The sequence below is a fragment of the Manihot esculenta genome, chromosome 8 (assembly GCF_001659605.2).
Source record: "Manihot esculenta cultivar AM560-2 chromosome 8, M.esculenta_v8, whole genome shotgun sequence".
NCBI lineage: Eukaryota > Viridiplantae > Streptophyta > Magnoliopsida > Malpighiales > Euphorbiaceae > Manihot > Manihot esculenta.
Window position 1 is genome coordinate 38972042 of NC_035168.2, and position 13928 is coordinate 38985969.

Sequence of the window (13928 nt, forward strand, 5' to 3'; positions counted from 1 at the left end):
ACATGTTCTCCAGCTTCAGAGGGAATACTTCTGCAGATCAAACTGATTTTTAAATTTAGTGGTCTAGAGAGGTTAGATCGAACCCTAATAGGATGGATTTTAATAGTTATAATCGGGTTTGGGATGGGTTCGGGTTTTAAAAATAATACTCATTGCGGATTCGGGTTTTATGTATAGGTACCCACTACCCGAACCCGTTTATATAAATAATTAATTTAATATAAAAAATATATTTTACAATAATATTTATAAATTTTTTTTATATATTTTTATTTAAAAATTTAAATTTAAATATTCTTTAAAAATATTATATTTTTTAAATGAAAATTATTAATGAGAAATATTTTTTATATAAATTATTAATTAAAATATATAAGATTAAACGGATTCGGATTTTATTCGGATAATAATAATCGGGTTTGAGACGGATTCGGATAGTTTAAATTAATTTTTAATCGGATTTGGAAGGGGTTCGGATATTACTAATATAAATCGGGTTCGAATTCAGGGTAGTTTAATTTTCGCGGGTACCCTACCCGATTATAGAGAACATTAATATCAAATTTATAAGTGAAAATAATTTTTTTTTAAAATATGATTATGTAGATATTATTATAGTCTGTGCTATATAAGCTAAGTTTAACGTCATGGTTGCGTTATAATCAAGATTCAATAACCTAGCTAGGATAGAGATAAAGAACAAGAACTTTTCAAGGGTTGGTAATATCCTCCCAAAAAACTGTGGTTCTTATAGCAGAACATCATAACTATCTTTCATCTTTTTTACTGATTGATCCTCTGAAGTTACATGTAAGAAAAGAAAGCTTCAAATTGACTTATGGGCCTTCAAACTAAACATTTTTTCTCAAAGTATGATAAGGAAGATTTGTTAGTGCCTTCTATTCTTCTCCTATATCTGCTAGGAAGTTTCCTTGAGTGTCGTTATTACAGGTACACTTGAGTGGGTGGAAATTTGAAATCACTACCCAAAAGAGACTAGAGGCATACAACTATTTAGTACATAGAAGTTCATGGGATTTGCTTTGGTTAGAGGAAATTTAACCTAAATAGTAAATACATATCATTCCCTTCAATATCTTACAGACAATGATCATGCAGGCACTTTAGAAAGTAGTTAGTCAAATGATGTGTAGCTAAAAATCTACACAAGAGCATACCAACCACATATATCTAATATATCAATTTAACCAGGAGAAAATCCATTAGTGAATTCATTAAAATATTTCTAACGTTTTTAAAAATTTATTAATTAGTTATTTTTAAATATTTTATTATTTGATCTCGATAGGAGAAAATTTATTAAAAATATATATTTATTAATCCTTTTATATTAAACATATTTTAAACTTTTTAAACGATATTTAACAAATAAACTAATTAATAAATTTTTTAATATATTAATGATATCTTAACAAAAACTCAGGATCAATATAATATCAATTCTCCATTATTTAGTAACTTATTAAGGTTTAACCTTATGGCATTCTAATATGAATCTCCTCCATACTTAATTAATTTATCAAGAATTTATTGTGGCGTTCTCAAAACTGGAATCGCTTGATTATCTGTATTTCTAATCACAATAATTGGTTAGGGGTGTAGTAGAGCAACCTTCGCTCCATTATCTATATTTATAATCACATTCGTTAGTTAGGGGTGTGGTAGAGCAACCTTCTAGAAAATATTTTTGTCTTGTTCTTTGTCAAGTTGTGTGACGAGATTTTTGATCACATGTTGATCATGAGTTCCGTATCAGTTGGTATTATATCAATTGGATTATATTAGTCTGGTGGTAAGTATATGTTACGTATCAAAGGAAAAGGTATAAGAATAGGGCTGGGTTAGCAGTGTAATTGGAGGGAAAAGGTATAACTATCTCTAACAACTTTTCCCTCCAATTACACTGCTAACCCGGCCCTATTCTTATACCTTTTCCTTTGATACGTAACAGTATATCTGATAAAATTTGAGATGTTTTTAATTTTATTATTCTAATCCTCATTTCAAAGGAAAAATAAAATAAAATAGACTAACTAATAAATTTTTCTAGAATATAGAGATTAAATAATAATTTTTTCTTATTTAAGCTATTTGCAAGGAAAAATAAAATAAAATAGACTAACTAATAAATTTTTCTAGAATATAGAGATTAAATAATAATTTTTTCTTATTTAAGCTATTTGCACTATGCAAAATATATATAATACCCATCATTTCATTTTTTTGCCCTAAGCATAGGCATCCTTTAACCTAATTTACCCGTGTCTTCCATGTGTGATTCTCTCTTAGAACTAGTGAAGACATTATGTGCTATCTTGCAGTCGTAGAATAGTTGATTAGATGTCGTATTTCTTACATCTCTTTCTATTTCTGTACACTAACTGTCCAAAACAGAAGAAATATTTTTGTTGTACTCTATTTGTACCCTCTTTCTTAAAACTCCTATTCAATAGATATCATCCGTTAAAACCCAAACCAAAACATTATCAACTGCTGGCCAGAAGTCCCTCAAATATATGAACTTCACTTCTCAATCTACGCACTCCTAACTCTCCTTCTCTACAAGCTTCGTTTTGAATGGCAAGCTACACCACCAAATCTCAGCCCAAGAAACTCACTCTTTTCCTTAACACCTCCTTCATTTTCCTCTTCATTTTCTACGTCACAATCTCATATTTTCTTGTGCAATCTAACCATGAAGCAGACACAAGCCGTTCCTTAACAGTTCAAGAATTGATAAAGAGCAACAGCTGCACTGAACTTCATGAGCACACAGATTCCAAATCCAAGTGTATGTTTCTCAAGTCTCATAGTGGGTGCAGGCCCAAGGGATACATAAACTATCTCCAAATCTTTTATTGCACTTGCGGTCAACTTCCTGTGCTTGGTCATGCTATTTTATTACTATGGCTTGCTGTTTTATTCTATCTGTTAGGTAATACAGCTGCAGAATATTTCTGCTCCTCCTTAGAGAACTTGTCCAAAATCTTGAAGCTTTCTCCAACAATTGCTGGTGTCACCCTTCTTTCTCTTGGGAATGGTGCTCCTGATGTTTTTGCTAGTATTGTTTCCTTCACTAAGTCTAGCAATGCTGGTGTTGGCCTAAATAGTGTTTTGGGTGGGGCATTTTTTGTGTCCAGTGCTGTGGTTGGTGTTATAAGTACACTAGTAAATTCTCAAGATATTTCAGTTGATAAATCTAGCTTCATTAGAGATGTCTCCTTCTTTCTTTTGTCTGTTTTTTCTCTTCTTTTTATCCTTGTTGTAGGAAAAATCACCTTATGGGCTGCCATTTCTTTCCTATCTATTTACTTCTTCTATGTTTGTGTGGTTTGCTGTATGCACTTTCTCTTTAGAAAACAAGAGAAAGTGAACCCATTAACCAATTCTTCGTCTTCAAAAAAATTCATCAGTAATAGCCATGGGGAAGTTGTGGAGATGGGGGTTCCATTACTTGGTTATGTTGACGATGAAAAGCCCATTTTGGTAGAAAAAACCAGCCTTCAAGGTGAGAAAGAAACAATGTGCTTCGGTCTTGATTCATCTTTTTCTTGGATTTTATATGTTGTGGAGCTTCCTTTGTACTTGCCAAGAAGATTGACCATACCTGTTGCTAATGAGGAGAGATGGTCAAAGCCCTATGCAGTTCTATCTGTGACATTGGCACCAATTCTATTGGCAGAACTATGTGACACACAAAGGGAAAAAAAATTGGTTTCCAGAAGCAGCCTTGTGATCTTCATGACTGCTGGTTTCACAGGTCTGCTGCTTGGGAGTCTAGCATTTGTCACCACTAAGAAATCTAGTCCACCAAACAAGTGCCTCTTCCTTTGGCTGGTTGCTGGGTTTGTGATGAGCATAGCATGGACTTATATTATAGCTGAGGAGCTGGTCTCTCTGTTGGTTTCTTTAGGATATATATTTGGGATTAACCCTTCAGTTCTTGGACTCACTGTCCTGGCCTGGGGCAACTCACTTGGAGATTTGATAGCCAATGTGGCTATGGCAGTAAATGGTGGGGCAGATGGTGCTCAAGTTGCTATTTCAGGCTGCTATGCTGGTCCAATGTTTAATACATTGATGGGATTGGGCTTGTCATTTGTTATTTCATCATGGTCCAAATACCCATCTTATTTTGTGATCCCTAAGGATCCAACTCTCTATGAGACTTTAGGTTTTTTGATGGCAGGCTTGCTCTGGGCCCTTGTGATTTTGCCCAGAAAAAACATGAGGCTAGATAAATCTCTTGGTGTTGGCCTCTTAGCTATTTATTTCTGCTTTCTGTCACTAAGGCTGGCCAGGGCTCTTGGTGTTTTGAAACTTCATGGGATTTCTTTATTCAATATCTAGGACATGGGTTCTTTTGGAAACACATTCAGCCTTGTATTTTATTTATGATACATGGTATTGTAAGAGTCTAATGATATCAAGTTGTCCATTTTCTACCAGAATTTTAATTTTTAAATTAATTTTGCATGATGAATAAATAATAACTGATGTTCTGAAATCTAGAAAATAAGGTTTACAGTGGTTGTTAAAGTTTGGTTAGAGAATAAGACATTTCTCCCCTTTTGTTCTTTTTTATTTTTCGCTAGTGACGTCTAACTGCTTTTCTACTATGATGTCACCTGTCTCTGTCATTTAAATTCGTATGTACGGATATATCAGAATCTCTCTTCATGTCAGGCGGCCATTTAATTTCCTCCAGCGCGCATGCGGATAAGACTACGAGGTAGCTCGGCTTGCTCTCAGATCTCTTATCACGTCACTGCACTAGATTTTCTTCATATGGACCCACATGTGAAGTCTATTCGATTTGATTCTTATAACCAGACTAAAACGCGTAACATTGAACTGTCTCACCTTGAGAAAAATTTGATAGGTCTTGAATTTCTATTTATCTTTAAGTCTGATCTTACTTTAAATATAGAAAGTTCGGCGGTCATTAGTGATCATCCGTATAATTCCATCCAATTAAGGAATAGAGTAGTCCCCTCCTCTTCTTATAGATCCTCTATTAAAAAAATTTAAAAAATCTTAAATGCATGATAAAAAAAAAAAATAAAGTTGATGGAACATACCAGAAATTGACAGAAGATAATACAAACATTGTAATACCTACTCAATCCAATGAACTTAGTTATATGGATAGTGATGGATAGAGAACTTTTTAATTAATAGGTATTTTATTTTATTGAATTTTTTCTTTGGAAAATTATATTATGTCTTATATTTCAATAATTTTTCAAAATTTTGTATATTTAATATCAGTTAGTGGACCCTTTTTATATAAATAAATAACTAAAAAATTGTATATTATATCTAATAAAATTAAATATTTAAATAGAACAATAAATTGTTAGTAAAAATATTTTTTATAAATTATTAATTAAAATAGATAAAACTAAACAAATATAAAATATTATTCAAATAACAACCATCAATAATTTTGAGATAATAAAATAAATTTAATTAAATTTAAAAGAAATTGAAATATTGAAAATAATTAAATATAAATATAAATAATCAATTTTTTAAAGTATTTTTAATTATATTCAAAAGCATACAAATATTTAATAAAATTTAGCCGTAAACAAAATCAATATTATTCAATTTAAATCAAAAAAATTGATCGAATTGAATTAATTTAAAATTTTAGTTTAATTTTTTATTTCTTTCAATTTGATTTAATTTTTAATTTTAAAAATTTTAATTATTTCAGTTCGATTCGATTTTAATAAAAAAATATTTAAAAAATAAATCAAATCGATTAATAATAATAATATATTATTTTTAATAATATAAAAATTATATCATATTAAAATTAAAATATTTTAATTAAATTTTAAAATAATAAAAATAAAATATAAAAAATAAAAAATTTATTAAAAATTTAAATTAAATTAAATTAATTTAATTTAATTTTTATAAATGTTAAAATTTTAAATTTTAATTTATTTAATTTAATTTTAAATCAAACCCCTAATAAAAATTACACACATTTTGTAAATGTCATGCAAGTTAACTAATGCAATAAATTTGGCTGTAAAAAGTACTGGTCCCTGCCTACAGAGAGGCCAATGTGGTCCAGTAAAAGTGTTTCTTGTTTATATTCCTTGTGCAATCACGTCACCCTCAGAAAAATACAATATAACGTATTTAACATTTTTTTAAAAAAAATTAAATTAATTTTAGTTATTAAATATTTATTATTTAATTCATATAATTTTAAAAAATTATTAATTAATTTTTTTATATATAAATTTCTAATAAATCTTTTGTTTTTTTTATTACAAAATGTTTTTTATTCATTAATGATGCATATTTTTTATAAAAAAAAGCATCTTGTTAATATAATTTATGTATTCTATGTTTGTAATTACAATATTAAATTTTGTCTATCAATATTTCTCAATTTCAGATAAAAATAATTATTTTAAATTTAATTTAAGTAAGACTAAAAGAGTGTGTTTCCTTTTTCCAAAAATAAAAAGATTTTTTTGGATATAAATAAATAGCTTTTTTTTTTACCAAATAAAAACAAAATGATTGGTGGAGGGTAACAATCAAAGCAGACAAATCGTGTTTGGAGTTGTCAGGCTCACTCCCCGTTCCATAATTATAAAATAGAATTATTTTCTCGTCCCCCATTTTTTTTTTTTTTATAAATCGAAATAAGCATTTGTAAATTTTATCAAAATCTAAAATTAAATTTGGAAAAAGTGCAGCTTAAAGTAGATGGATAAATAGATTTCATGTTATTAGAATAAAAAAATAAATTATCAAAATACATAACTTTTAATTTAATTAACTTATGAATAGACCTGAATTAGTCAGAGACTACATTGAATTGACTTCTTTAATCACTTCATTCATTACTTACTAAAATTATAATATTTTATTTGGGATTTGTTTATTTATAAAAAAATAATTTTTATTTAGAAAATATTTTATAATAAAATAATTTATTTTAATGAAAAAAAAAATGAGAGAGCAAATTATGACCGTAGCATATCTAATTCCCGTTTCAATATGCATAAGCTTACAGCAAAAGCCAAAACCTATACGTCTCTGACACTATGACAAAGGTCTAGATCAAGTGGGCTTGGCCATGAGATGATGAGATGCCGCTACTGAAATTGCCAGAAAACTATTGTGACCATTCTGCCGATCTGGGACCTATCTTTGTTGTTTGCTAATACAGCATTCTGCCAAAGAGAAATACATCCAGAATTTGACATCTTCACAAAAACCCACCTTCCAATTAATCAAGAACCGAATCTTTTCCAATTTCATATTCTTCACATTTCTGGGATTTCATAATCATAAACCAATCTCAAATTATATTCATTATTTTTGCCAATACAGTTAAAAAAAAAAGAAAGAAAGAAAGAAAGATAGATTACGCCTTAACTCTATTTCTAGAACGAAACATACCAAATTGGTGAGTTTGAAAAGTTTTGATATCGTAAATTTCACTACCTTACTTTAAAAACAACATCGTGTGAGGTTCTCACCAAAACACTTTTCTCAGATCTTTGATAGCTACATACACAGTTCAAGCTGGGACCATGATTGCATCAGTAGATCAACGAGCTGGATCTCTGGTTTTGTCAATTATTGTTGTTTGGTGAGTTTATAGCTGCTTTATCCAACATTTATTAGTTCATTGTAAAAGGAATATAATCTGTATTTCTTGAAGAAAACATATGTTTATTGCCTCAAATCATATGAAAAATATACCCACACATATATTTTATACTACAGTTGCTGATCACTTGCTGTACAAAGAAGCTGGTTAGTAAGCAGAAGTAAAATTACATGTTTTCCAGGCCAAGTTGCTAGGGCTAGCTATCTATAACTTGAAATTGGAAAGACCCAAGTGTTTGAATCAGCCTCATAGACATGGAAATTATGTATATAGCCAGAAGCCCTGCTCCCAAGACCCTATCAAGCCTCATTTTTCTACACGGCAAGATAACAAGTGCCCAGAGCAAGCCAGCTACCAAAAAGCATAATGTTTCCAACAGATACAGATCTCTTGGGATCACAACAGAAGATGGGTATTGATGCCAAGATGAGCCAACAAGAGACAAACCCAAACCAAAAAGGATGTTGAAAATGGGACCTGCATAGCACCCTGATATAGCCACTTGAGCACCTTCAGGGCTGCCATTGAAGGCCATGGTCAGATTGGTTATCAGATCTCCCACTGAGTTCCCCCAGGCTAGAACTGTTAGCCCCAGAATTGAAGGACTTACTTCAAATATATATCCAAGGGAAACTAACAGGGCTACCAATTCCTGAGCTATGATATAACTCCAGATCACACTCATTAAGAATCCTCCAGCAAGCCAGGGAAACAGGCATTTCTTTGGAGGGCTTGCATTCTCAGTTCTAACATATGCAATCACCCCAAAAATCATCCCAAATAAGAGCCCAATTCCATATACCACTAGGCTGTTCAAGAAACCAGCATCATCACCCTGAGGATTCCAAAGAACTGATAACAGAACTGGAGCCAGTGTCACTGAAGCAACTGCAATTGGCTTAGACCATTTCTTTTCACAAACAACAGGAATTGTCAATCTCCTTGGCAAGTAAAGTGGCATCTCAAGTATGTTAATAAGCATAAGACAAGGAGCAGGCAATGTTATGCAAAAACAACAATTCTTCATTTCTACCTCAGCAACATCTTCTAATGAACCTTCCTCTATAACATTTACCTCCAATTTTCCCATGCTGCTTAAAATGGGTATGCTCAAATCACTGCAGTAACCTGAACTCCAATGGATGTCTGAGACGTAGACAAAGACTACATAGAAAATGTACATGGACAAGAATCCTATTGCACCCCAAATATTGATTTCTCCGTGAATTAAAATGAAACTTAAGGATGCAAGAACTAAAAGCAAGAAGCAAACATCTCTAAGAAAGGCAGCTTTGTTGACTGTAATCTGTTTTTGCTTCAAGAGAATGCTCATGAATCCAACAACAACACAGGTAACAAAGGAAGCACCACCAAGCACTGTATTGAAGCCAATGTCACCTGTCCCACTACCCATAAAGGAGACCAAACTGGAAAAGACATCTGGGGCACCATTGCCGAGAGAAAGGAGAGTAACCCCAGCAATTGTTGGGGATAGTTTCAATAGACTGGATAAATTTTCAAGGGAAGAACAGAAGTATTCAGAAGCTGTGTTCCCCAACAAATAGAACAACAATAGAAGCCAGAGAAATAGAAGACAATGACCCAAAAGAGGAATTCTTCCAAAATTGCAATAGAAAAGGTGAAGGTAGTCAATATAACCTTCAGAGACACACGGATTAATACGTGATGTAAGGTAATGGCACTTGGCTAGGTTGTCTTCTAGACTTTCAAACCCTTTGCAGTCTTGTTGGCTATCGTCATTGGATGGTTGTGAGCTGGTAAGAACAAGAAATCGAGCAGAATTGAACTGTATAATCAAGAAAACGCATGCAACTAATAGAAATGAGATGTTCAAGAAAATTATGCATCTTCTGTTCTCAGATAGAGAAACCAAGATACCCATTGAAGGAAATTAATCACAATCTCTCTGAACGCAAGAATATGAATTCTAAATCATGATTCAGGAACTGGGTCAACGGAGTATCAAGCTACTAGATGATCAAGGGAAACTTTGGACTAAACCCAGATCAGGAAGAGACAGAGAAGAAACAACCCATTATGTAAGAAGTCGATTCAAGCAAACTCCTTTGTCCTGCAAAGCAAGAGTAAAAAATAAATCAAGTATAAGAAAACTGGGATTCTTCCAAAAAGACCGAATCTTTTTTGGGCTAAAATATTGGGAAGAATAGAAACTATCTAACCTCTTCCGAATATGTGGATAGTTGAGCAGGCTAGGCAAGAATGTGTACAGAATATAAAGAAATTGGGCGACATTGTACAGTGTCTGAACTATAAAATGTTGACTCGGCTAAGGAAGCTGTCTTAGAACACAAGCCTGATGTTTGAAGCATAGACCAACTTGAAAAGAAAGTGGAGAAATGGGATTTTTAAATTTAAGAAAATTAGTCATTAAATTAAAGGAGCCAAGAAAAGTATATGTGGCAGTAGGGTAGATGTTCCCCATGCATGAATATCAACTCTGTCACTTTTAGTAGCACGTGTAAAATTCTCTTTGGTCGTGGCGCAAGAGAAGAATCACCTAAAGTCACCCAAGAAGAAGACTTGTTCTTTGCGTCTTATCTTTCTTGTTTTTATTTTGGTCCAAGCCATGAAATTGGACGATTCCTAGCCGCTTGGCTACGTTCCAGCCTGGTGTATTCTTGTACTCGCCAATGGCTTACACATAATCCTCACAAAAAATGTTGTATTATTGCCTTTAGCCATGCAAATTCATGAACCCAAATATGTCTCCCCATCCAGTAGGCAGTAACCGAGGCAGGCAAGGGTCGTTGTTATCTTCAATTTTTTAATTTTTAAATGCATAGATTAAATATAATTTTATTTTTAATATGTTGTTACTTTTAAATTTATTATTTTAAAAAAATCGTTAATTTTATTTTTATTAATTTAGTTAAATAAAAATTTAATAAATTTAAATTATAATTATATTTTTACTAAATCTTACTTCGAATTAAATTATAATTATTTTAATATAATTATATTAAATTTATACAATATCGATAACTATCCAATTTTCTACTACCGAAAGTGAGGTCAGATTATTTTCAAATTTTAAAAAATAATACAGATTAAAAATGTATCAATTCATTCTCAAACAGACTTATTTAATACTGTAAATCTTAATTCGGATATATGGTACCGGCCGAATTAATTGTGATCACGAATCTAATAGAAAATAACATAATTCGGTGATATAACGTTAGAGAAAATAGTCGGCTTAATCACTTCACAATATGTGTACTAAAAAAATTAAATGATTGTCTGACCTGCAAAAATTTTAACACATTCATACATATAAATTTAAGTAATAAAAATACATAACACCGTAATAAAGAGAAACGGTTAAATGTTATTAACAAATAAAATAAAAAAAATAAAAAGGAAGTCACGTGATTTTACCAATCAAGCTTATAGACATACTGTAAAATTTTATTTTTTTATATTTCAAAATATTAAATATATATTACTTATTTTTTTGGATTTTAAAATCTCAAATATATATTTTATTTTTTATTAAGAGTAAATACTACGTTAGTAAATATTTTAATTTTATAAATATAAATATTATATTAATAAATTTAGCCAATTTTCACTAATAAACGTGCTTATTAAGGAGAGAAAATACATAGAAAGAATCCATTATTTTTATTATTTAATTACAGTTTTAAAAAATAAAACATATATTAATAAAATTCTTATATAGAAATTAGAAAGTATGACGGTGTGAATAAGTATAAGCAGAAACAACATGCGAGAGTTGAGACTATATTCAAGGGAAGAAAATTAAAAGCCTATTTAATTACAGAAAAATATATTTATTTTTTAAAAAAAGATTTTCTTAATTTTTAAAAAATTTAAAAAATATATTTATTTTAACTTTTTTACTATAATAATATAAAAAAAATTTATTTTTTAAATTTTATAAAGGAAATAGAAAATACTGATTGTTTTCTATATTTTTAATTTATTGAAAAATTAAAAAACACCATTCTTCAAATGAAAAACAGTTTCATGTATGAATATACTCTACATAAACAGATTTTTAATAATTATATTTATATATTTAGATATATATATATAGAAAAAATTTTATTTTAAATTAATATAAAATACATAAATTTTACTCTTATTTTAAATTAATATATTAATGTGATGAGTATTATAAAAAATATATTTTCTATAAAAATAATGATAATTTAAATATATTTTTTAATTTTTTAAATTAAAAATAATTTTTAATATTACATAAAATTAACAATTTTTTAAAATTTTTTATAAAAATAAAAAAAAAATTAAATTATTTTCTATAACTAAACGCAACCTAAACTTTTTCAAAAGAAATATTCATAATGCTTTAAGTATCATTTAATTCCAATGCATAAATCTTATTAATATTTAATTATTATTATCATAGTTATATTACGATTAAATAATAAAAATAAGTTATTTTTTAAAAAATAATATATTTAAAAAATATTTTTTATTTGCAATTTATTTTTCATGAATCATGATTCATTTATTTTGTAAAAAATATTTTATATATTTAAAAAGTATTTTATCAAGAATTTATTTTTCATTATATAATTGTACTTTTAAAAAATATTAATTTTCATATACATAAAATATAATGATACTAATAATATTATCAAAATTAAGAAAATGACTTTATATTTTAAAAAAATCATTATAAATAACTTAATTAGATTGAAGTAAATAAAAAAATAAAAAAATAATTAAATAAATATAATTTTTATATTTTTTTAAAATTTTAATTTTTTAATTAAATTATTCTAAAGAATTATCCACGAGTACAATATTATTGATAAGCATGAGCTATGATATGAAAATTGCAACTCAAGCATTGAGTGATTGAAACCGAACACACGCGTGCATATTCAAAACATTGTCTTGTCCGGCTCACGTTCTCTTTTATTTCTTTTTTTTTTTATCATGCAATTGCAATTACATTAACAAAGGCGTAATTGATTTTTTTTTTTAAAAAAAAAAAACACTAAGGTGGAGCTGGCTAAGTACAATGTAGAAACTAAAAATAGAAAAGGCCCACCCACAAAACGCTCCAGCAGCTCAGCAAAGGCTGCCCCACCCTAGAAACGACAGGAATATATCGCACTGCATCCAACGCCATTGTCAATCGTCAGCAGCAACCACATAAAAGAAAATATTGAACCAGTAAACACCTGTGCAGAGCCTATAAAAGCGGTAGCATTCCTTTTATTTAAAATTATATTGAATTAAATAAATTAAAAATTAAAATATAAATTAAAAATTAAAATTTTAATATTTATAAAAATTAAATTAAATTAATGGAATTTATTTTAATTTGATTTGATAATCAATTTAAATTTTTAATAAATTTTTTATTTTTTAAATTTTATTTTTAATATTTTAAAATTTAATTAAAATATTTTAATTTTAATATAATTTAATCTTTTTATATTATTAAAAATAATATATTATTATCAAATCAAATTGAAATAATTAATAATTTTTAAATTAAAAATAAAATAAAATTAAAATAAATAAAAAATTAAATTAAAATTTTAAATTAACGATTCCATTAATTTTTCTAGTTTTAAACAAATATTATTATTTTTACCTATAATTAATAATTAGTATTTTAAAATAATTAAATAAATTTAAATTTTATAATTTTAATATATATATTTTGAATAAAAATAAATTTAAATAAATTTTGTTTTATTTTGTTAAATTCAGTTTAATTAGTATAATTTTTTATTTTTTATATTTTATTTTTAATATTTTAGAATTAAATTAAAATATTTTAATTTTAATTATAATATGGTTTTGCTGAATTATAAAAAATAATGTAATGATACTTGCTAATCTATTTGATTCAGTTTTAACATTTTTTCTATTAAAATTAAATGAAATTAAAATAATTAAAATTTTTAAAAAATAAAATAAATTTTTAATTTTTTAATTAAATATTATTTATCCCTGTCTATAATAACAACTAAAACACCAGAAACATAATAACAAATCCTACCTAGCACAGCTAATTAGGGCAAGATAGACCAAAAAAAGACAACAAAATCAAAATTAAGTCTAGAATGCCAATAGATACCAGAGATTGTTAACTATTTTTAATTCAACTGAATTAAAATTAATTTTAAAATTATAAAACATTGAATTAGAGTGAAGAGGAAGAAAAAGAAATGAAGAAGCAATCGATTACTTTGATATTAATGGAGTG

General features: G+C 28.2%; 2 protein-coding genes across 2 annotated transcripts; one reads left to right on the forward strand and one right to left on the reverse strand.

The window, feature by feature from the left end:
* Positions 1–2439: 2439 nt before the first annotated feature.
* Positions 2440–4574, forward strand: LOC110620594 (cation/calcium exchanger 1). Its single transcript, XM_021764394.2, has one exon. It carries the CDS (start codon positions 2599–2601, stop codon positions 4369–4371), a length of 1773 nt encoding a protein of 590 aa, XP_021620086.1. The 5' UTR covers positions 2440–2598; the 3' UTR covers positions 4372–4574.
* Positions 4575–7716: 3142 nt separating this feature from the next.
* Positions 7717–10047, reverse strand: LOC110620084 (cation/calcium exchanger 2). Its single transcript, XM_021763661.2, has 2 exons — positions 9874–10047; positions 7717–9764 (listed from the first exon to the last, which is right to left on the reverse strand). Exon 2 carries the CDS (start codon positions 9573–9575, stop codon positions 7869–7871), a length of 1707 nt encoding a protein of 568 aa, XP_021619353.1. The 5' UTR covers positions 9576–9764; positions 9874–10047; the 3' UTR covers positions 7717–7868.
* Positions 10048–13928: the final 3881 nt, after the last annotated feature.